Here is an 8,526-nt window from a genome sequence, read left to right as displayed (position 1 = left end):
AAAATTTATTTAAAGGAAATCTTTTCGCTCATAATCAAAATGTTTTCAATGCAGTTATGCTTGATTTAATTATTAGTTTGAATCTTGAAGTTGAACAACTCCATGATAACTTCGATTAGAAAAATTATATAAAATAAAACAATCTAAAGGGTTTTAAAGTGAAAAACAAAGGGAGACTGGTTTTTAAGTTGAAATTTTTTTTGTATAGATTAAAATAAGTTTCAAGACATTGAAACCAATAGAACTTTGTGTTGGGAAGCGATTAGTTAGAAAGCAATTCATCTCAACATATATTTTATTTTTTATTTTTAATCAAAATACATTAAAGTTAAATGTTAATGAATTCGAGATTTTATAGAAATAAAGTTCTTTGTTGTTGAAAAAATTTATAATTATAAAAATATATCAAATATGATAACCAAGTTTTTAATTTAAAAAAAAAATGAGATTTATAAAAGACAAGCAGGTTTGGTAAAGCTCTCTAAATAAGCTGGAAGGGGGAGAATTATTGGCTTTATTCACTCTTCTTTTAGTTCATAGCTCATATTTAAAGTCCTTTAAGTATTATAAATGAGTATGTATAAAAAGCTGCTTTGATTTATTTTTAAGATTGAAAGCTAACATATAAAAGAGAGAGAGAGAGTTTTTTGGCCAAGAAAGAATATGAAGAAGAAATATATTTTTTTTGTGCTTTAATCAAACTGTGATTATTTCCTTAATTAAAATGAGATTTTAATATGTTATTTCAGGCAATGAACTCTTATTACTTTATTTTTAGAAAATATTATTCTCATAATTTATAATTATTTTTTTATTAAAAAAATACGTTATTTCAAAAAAATAATCTGTATAGCACGAGCTCCAGTGACTAAAAATATAATTTATCGATAAAGAAAATCTAGACTCTCATCTCTTTACCTGCCACGTTCACAAACAGACATCATGACAAAAACAGAAGAACAAAAATCCAAGGCAAAATATTACTAGAACGTTTTCAGTACTCTTTGTCGAACCATCCAAAACCAACATAAATGGATCTTGAAGCAACAAAGAATCTCTCAGAATCTCATACAATCGGAAACTACATCCTGAAATCAAAACTGGGTGAGAGCTCCTTTTCCACAGTATGGAAAGCAGAGAACAAAACAACAGGGGGGGAAGTGGCAGTGAAGCAAGTTTATCTCTCTAACCTCAACAAGAATTTGAGGAACTGCTTAGATTGTGAGCTTAATTTCTTGTCTTCTGTCAATCACCCCAACATCATTCGCCTTCTTGATGTCTTTGAGGTAAGTTTTCCATACCCTTTTGAGTAAATTTGTTGTTGGTGTTGATGTTGTAGGCTGATTTGTGTTGTTTGATTGATTGTAGAGCTGGTTGGTTTGATGCTTAGGGGATTTGTAGGGTAACCCTTCTTGTAAATTTCTTTTGTGATTGATTTTTTTTTTACTTGGTTTTGATTATTTAGGTGATTTTTAGCATACCCTTTTATGAAAATATGTTGATTTAGGGTAATAATGGAAAAGTTGGTTGATTTGGTATTTAGGGTTCCTTCCTGTTGCAAATGTTGAATTAGAAGCAGGGTTTGTTTTACTTAAGATAGCTTGGATTATTTTTTAAGTCAATTATTATTCATTTTGAGATGGGATTTGTGGCATAGCAATTTAATGTCCTGGATTGAGGATGCAATCTTAAAATACTGTTGAGTTGATGGAGTACTGTGGAGTGTGAAGATGAATCTAGGCATTATGTTCACAGAAGCATTGCTTTTAGACATGGTTCTCCAAAAGAGTATATGGAGTAGTAGTGCATCTATCATGCTTAAAATATTAAAGCAAGTAAGAGAGATTAGAATTTGATTCAACCAAATTCTAAAAGGCTGGAAAATGTGGATTGCCACCATGGGGACCTCTAAACATGCCAAGGGCCAACCCTGGCAACACACTGGGCTATAGAGGGATAATTGAGAACCAATTCAAGTCCTGCATGAAAATACCCATAATTCTCATCTTCTAAGTGTTTAACCTTAAATCAGACATTTTCCAAAATCTGCAAGAAAGGAAGCATGTCATCAAGCCCCCGTCTTTCTACAGACTTATTATGAATGGTGTCATTGGCAAAGCACATATGAGAAGCAAAATGTCCTCAACAACATTTTTTCACTAGCTCATTATCTACCCTTTGTATCAGACATCATACTAAGGACTGTGGACCATGGAATACCAGAATAAAAAACTTATGCTCTCCATTCACCATGATTGAGGAGAAAAAAGGACAGAGCATGATTTTATTTAGTTTCTCCCACTAAATACCCTCAAAGACCTGATACCCATGAGAAACAGTGGTTAGATTAATTTTGATCGTGTTGGCAAATGTAGTGTTGAAGGCCACTGACCTAGGTGTTTTCTACTTAGCAATATCTACAACTCATTTCCTGCTCTCTATCCAAGCTGTCATCTCTTGAAGAATTGTAGATAAATGCTAGTTACTCTAATTATTAATTCCATTAACATGAATCCTTGAAATTCTTAAATGACTGAACCAGTGAGGACATTGATCTAGATAAAGTGGAATGATGTAGAAGGATACATGTAACTAAAAGCTTGACATATGTAAAGGAGAATCTCATTTCGAGTTTAACTTGATCTGTTTCTACCTTCTGTAGCTGTGATTTATATGCTTTCTGTTTCCATAATATTTCATTTCTGCAAATCAGAATATCTGCAATCTCAGGATGAATGTTGTATGTTCCTGGTCCTAGAGTTTTGTTCTGGAGGAAATCTAGCTTCTTATCTTCAACAACATGGGAGAGTTCAAGAGAAGATTGCTAAAAGATTTACGCAACAGATGGGTAGCGGTCATTTGATATCTGTTTCACTGTACAACATATGAGTTGCTTGTATCGCATCCCTATTTACATAATTGTAATCTCGATGATTTATATGGTTCAGGGGATGGTTTGAAAATTCTGCAGAGCCATCATATTATTCATAGAGACTTGAAACCTGAGGTATGAGGTGTTGTACATGCAATTCTTTTACCTATGGTGGAGTTCAAAATTGTTGGCTGAAGATTGAGTTGCCTTGAAACTGGCTTACATTGGTCAATTTGTTGTAGAACATTCTCCTTTCTGGCAAGGAGAGCGATGCGGTGCTCAAAATAGCTGATTTTGGTTTATCGAGGTAACTTTTTGGTAGAAGAAAGTTAATGGGATGGTTTCTTGGAAAGTTTCAGGGAGACCTCCATGAAACTATGTTAATTTTTCTCCCCTTAATTAAGAAAAAATGCCAAAAATTTGTTGAAGACATGTCAGGCAATGTATTAATTTTACTTTCATCTTTCTCATCTTTAAATAGAAGGGTGCTTCCTGATAACTATGTGGAGACAGTATGCGGATCTCCATTTTACATGGCTCCAGAAGTTCTTCAATTTCAAAGATATGATTGTAAGGTAAAGATTTGCTAATGTTTTCCTTTGGTGCATTGCTTTCTTTGCTTCAGAATAGAATTTATTGAATAACAGTGCTTCCTTGTATAGGTTGACATGTGGAGTGTTGGTGTAATTCTTTTTGAGCTTCTTAATGGTTACCCACCTTTTCGTGGCAGGACTAATTTCCAGGTAGTGTCTTTTCTGTAAGTTTATAATCCTTGAATTGTGATCGCTCCAGTCTCTAATAAAAGAAGTTCTCTTGACCACAGTTGCTGCAGAACATCAAGTCAAGTTCATGTCTTCCTTTCTCTCAACACATCCTTCCAGGGTTGCATCCGGACTGTGTTGATATATGTTCAAGACTTCTTTCTGCAAATCCAGGTTTAGTACATGGCCTGACCCCAACGAAACATATCTTTCTTTCTTCCCTCCTGTTTCATTTGTGGAACCATTCATTTTTTTGTATCTCTCTTGTTGCAGTTCAACGTCTGTCCTTTTATGAATTCTATCATCATAACTTCTTGAGAATAAAAGGGGTGGGGAAGTATCATGGTCAATAATAGGTTTAACACACTCTCCAATGTTCTACTCTCATGTCTGCTATGCCAATCTTATATGTCATCAAACATTTACCACAGATAGCCCCCTGTGCTTTTACTTCACTATCATCCCTGATCAAAGTTATATTCATCATTTTACAAGGGAAGAGCGATCTCTCTGTGTCATCTGCTACAAGATCATAGCAATGGTCCTGGAATATTTATAGGTTGAAGATTTAAATGGCTGTGGAATGCAGTTCAACTAATTGAAGTGGTCTGTCTGAGTTTATTTTTTTCGTTTCACCATGCTTGCTTGGTGTTACATTTCCCTGGTAATTCTCTAATTAAAAATGGCATTTGTCTAGACGTATTTTTTTGTATTGTAACTAATAAGTTCAGTGCCTTTGGAGTGCTAAAGCTTGTGAAGCAGCAGTTCATTGTGTATACTCTTCTTGTGTATCAAGTCATTGTATATATACTACATTTTTTTCCTGAAAAGCTTTTCAAAAATATGTTATGACGGCATTTGGAAGAATTCTTTATAGCTGTTATTAACAACTGTATTGGACTTTGTTTTTGGGATGTAGTTACAGAGATGAGCTGACTAGATCTTAATGGTGGGTTGGCTGTCAGTGGTTTAGAATATGTGCCAGTTAATGATAGATTTTGTGTTAGCAATGCTGTAATGAGTTATTTTACATTGTTATTGAAATTAAGAAGATGAAACTGAAAACTTGATGAAGTGTGTCCGCCAAATATCTCCTGCTACATTGCTCATTGTCCAGGGTTCTTAGTGTTTTAGTTTGGATTTGCATGGAATTATATTAATATTGTCCTGAAAAATTAATGTCATTTGGAAGAGTGACCCTGTAACATTAACAAAAAGAGGCAAGAGGGATGGCTTGGGAAATTGTCCGTGTCTTGATATAGAGAATTTTACTGGGTTGAAATAGGAGTTTTTCTTGGTTGGAGGTTTCCATGCACAGTGAAAACTGTGTCTGGTGTTTATTTTTGTTGCCTGAAAGAGGCTCATCTTGTTGTCTAAACAGAAAGATATCATAAAATTGCTGTTCAAACACATGGTTGGAGCAGCATTTTTCTGTATATGCAAAGCGTTTCTGATTTGTCGTTTAAACTGCTTATGATATACTATTTCACATTTGCGCAGAAGAACAAACAAGAGCACAGGTGATAAAAATAGTAAGAGGTGGTTTGGTATTGTGTAGCTTTTGATTTTTGCTCAACCATGGAGAAAACATAGTTTGATTAGTCAAAAAGCTTTTGTTAAAATTAAAAAATCTATTAAACTTGAGATGTCTGTTAAAATTCCTTTGGCCATGTAGTTATTTGGCTATCTTCAACATAACCAGAAGAAGGGAAACAAAGTTTCATGCGTCCCTTGTCTTCCCATGCTCATGTTACTGGTTAAGCAATTTCTAAGTAAAACCTTGTAAGAGCTCTCAGTGGCTTCCTCGTAGCAGGAACTATCCTGCTGATATGTTATGTTCTCAAATTACATCTCTCACAACGCAGAAGAGAAAGAAAACTGCGTGGCTTAAGTTGGTGGCACGGGCCTACATGCAAGCCACGGCCATCAAACACTATTGTTAATCAAACAATACTGGGAAAGCAATTATATAAAAGAAATTTTTTTTTTGAGACCATACATCTTAAAAAGGGACAGCGCTTCTTATATTATGTCTTCCAAAGAAAAAAAATTCTTATTATAAGCAACCACGAAGGTTTTGGAGCTGTTTATTTTTAATGGCATGCAGAGTGGAAATATCTTGACAGGAACACTGATGGGAACATTGTTTAATTTGTGATTCTAAAAATTTTAGAATTTTTTTGTTTAAAATTAATAAATTTTTTAGTAGTTTTAAAATAATTTTTTTTAAAAATAATATTATTTTGATGTATTTCTGAGAGAAAAATACTTTGAAAAGCAATCACAGCTACACTCTCAAAACACATATTCAGTATGTATCTAGTATTGTAAGGTAAAGTGTTTTTTAAAAATATTTTTTACTTGAAAATATATTAAAATATTTTTTTATATCAATACATAAAAATAATTAAAATAACACTAAAAATCCATTATTTTAGTTTTTTTTTTTTTCAAATGAAATGCACTCAATCGCTTTTAAATATAAAAACAAACAATGATATGGAACTAGAAAGAAAATGGTTAGCTAATAGAAGATGATCAAGTCATCCTTTAATCCTCTCCTGTAATTGAAAGGTAGGAAATATTGCAAACTGTCTTTTTTTTATCCAATGCTTTCATTTGCAGACAATTTCTTAGTCCCATTTGCATGAAAGAGATGTGAAGGATGGTTGTATGATAAGTACAATTTCTAAGTTAGGTTTTAAGTCCATGATAATTGTTGCTCCTTAATTTTTAATCTATGTTTTGATAAATTTTAAGAAATATCCAAAAATAGAAAAACACATCAAAAATCCAAAAAACATAATATATTTTTTAATACATTTGCATCGTTGTTAACATTTTCAGCATCGTCTCAAAAGAATTTTAAATTTTCAAAAATCTTTGGAACGCGTTTGACTTTTAACACACCACCACTGTTCATGCAGGTTTAGAATGTTTCCCAACATTATTAAGGATTTTTTGGGGTTTGTTTTGTACTTGTTAAAGTGTTTAATGTAATGTTTACTTTTTTTTTTAATTTGTATAATTTGTAGTGTGTAAGAAAAAAAGAAAAAAAGAAAAAATATAGTAAAAATGTATGTGTGTGTTTGTACTTGTTTTATGAATTTTCTTTATTTATAATAAAATTGTAAAGAATAAAGAAGAATTTAATATTCTTGCAAAGAATAAAAAAAAGTTAATTTAATATTTTTGCAAAGAATAAAGAAGAATTTAATATTCTATTAAGAAGACTTTTCTTTTGAGAACATAAAGGAAAAAAGATTCTTGTTAGAAGCAACCACGAAGGTTATGGGGCTGTCTATTTTTACTGGCATGCAGCGTGGAAATGTCTTGACAGGAACACTGATTGGAACATGGCTCAATTTGTGATTCTAAAAATTTTAGAATTTTTTTCTTTAAAATTAATATATGTTTTAGTATTTTTAAAAATAAAATAACATTATTTTGATGTATTTCTAAGTGAAAAACACTTTGAAAAGCAATCACAGCTGCACTCTCAAACACATATTCTGTATGCATCTTGTATTGTAAGGTAACGTGTTTTTAAAAAAATATTTTTTACTTGAAAATGTATTAAAATCATTTTTTATATCAGTATATAAAAACCATCAAAAAGCTCTCAAAACCCATTAATGTGGTTTTTTTTTTTAAATCAAATGCACTCAATCACTTTTAAATACAAAAACAAACAATGATGGGACTAGAAAGAAAATGGTTAGCTAATGGAAGATGACCAAGTCATCCTTTAATCCTTTCGTGTAATTGAAAGGTAGGAAATATTGCAAACTATCTTTTTTTATCCAATGCTTTCATTTGCAGACAATTTCTTAGAGCCATTTGCATGAACGACATGTGAAGGATGGTTGTATGATAAGTACAATTTCTAAGTTAGGTTTTTAGTCAATGATAATTGTTACTACTCAATTTTTTGATTCATATTTTGATATATTTTAAGAAAAATTCAAAAATAACAAAAAACATCAAAAAATCCAAAAACAAATATGTTTTTTAATATATTTCCATCGTTTTTACCATTTTCAGCATCGTCTCAAAATAATTTTAAATTTTCAAAAAACATTGGAACGCGTTCGACTTTTAACGCGCCACCACTGTTCATGCAGGTCTAGAAAGTTTCCCAACACTATTAAGGATTTTTTGGGGTCTCTTTTGTAATTTTTAAAGTGTTTAATGTAATTTTTGCTTTGTTTTTTTTTTTTGAATTTGTATAATTTGTATTGTGTAAGAAAAAAAGAAAAAATATAGTAAAAGTGTATGTGTGTGTTTGTACTTGTTTTATGAATTTGTTTTGTTTATAATAAAATTGTAAAGAATAAAGAAGAATTTAATATTCTTGCAAAGAATAAAAAAAATTAATTTAATATTTTTGCAAAGAATAAAGAAGAATTTAATATTCTATTAAGAAGATTCTTTTTTTTTTGAGACCATACATCTCAGAAAGGGACGGTCATTATGTCTTTCAAGGAAAAAAGATTCTTGTTAGAAGCAACCACGAAGGTTATGGGACAGTCTATTTTTACTGGCATGCAGCGTGGAAATGTCCTGACAGGAACGTTGATGGGAACATGGTTCAATTTGTGATTCTAAAAATTTTTAGAATGTTTTCGTTTAAAATTAATATATGTTTTAGTATTTTTTAAAAATAAAATAACATTATTTTGATGTATTTCTGAGTGAAAAACACTTTGAAAAGCAATCACAGCTGCACTCTCAAACACATATTCTATATGCATCTAGTATTGTAAGGTAACGTGTTTTTAAAAAAATATTTTTTACTTGAAAATTTATTAAAATAATTTTTTATATCAGTATATAAAAACCATCAAAGAGCTCTAAAAATCCATTAATGTGGTTTTTTTTTCAAATCAAATG

General features: G+C 31.2%; 1 protein-coding gene across 3 annotated transcripts in view; it reads left to right on the top strand.

Moving 5' to 3' along the window:
* The first annotated feature begins 908 nt into the window (after positions 1 to 908).
* LOC118034666 (serine/threonine-protein kinase ATG1t) overlaps positions 909 to 8,526 on the top strand; it is a 75,634-nt gene continuing 68,016 nt past the window's right edge. Inside the window, exons 1-9 of one of the 3 annotated variants that reach the window (XM_073406911.1) lie at positions 909 to 1,286; positions 2,731 to 2,848; positions 2,949 to 3,007; positions 3,115 to 3,179; positions 3,354 to 3,447; positions 3,535 to 3,615; positions 3,696 to 3,807; positions 3,907 to 3,989; positions 4,129 to 4,329. In XM_073406911.1, the coding sequence (XP_073263012.1) occupies positions 1,032 to 1,286; positions 2,731 to 2,848; positions 2,949 to 3,007; positions 3,115 to 3,179; positions 3,354 to 3,447; positions 3,535 to 3,615; positions 3,696 to 3,807; positions 3,907 to 3,986 (864 nt within the window). In that variant the 5' untranslated portion in view covers positions 909 to 1,031 and the 3' untranslated portion in view covers positions 3,987 to 3,989; positions 4,129 to 4,329. Of the gene's footprint in view, positions 1,287 to 2,730; positions 2,849 to 2,948; positions 3,008 to 3,114; positions 3,180 to 3,353; positions 3,448 to 3,534; positions 3,616 to 3,695; positions 3,808 to 3,906; positions 4,330 to 8,526 lie in introns of those variants that run through there. The other 2 variants (XM_073406912.1, XM_035040013.2) reach the window with 2 other exon arrangements.

This window comes from Populus alba, chromosome 19 (assembly GCF_005239225.2).
Source record: "Populus alba chromosome 19, ASM523922v2, whole genome shotgun sequence".
Classification (NCBI taxonomy): Eukaryota; Viridiplantae; Streptophyta; class Magnoliopsida; order Malpighiales; family Salicaceae; genus Populus; species Populus alba.
Note: the sequence above shows the minus strand (reverse complement) of the source record. Positions and strands in the feature narration are given on the sequence as shown.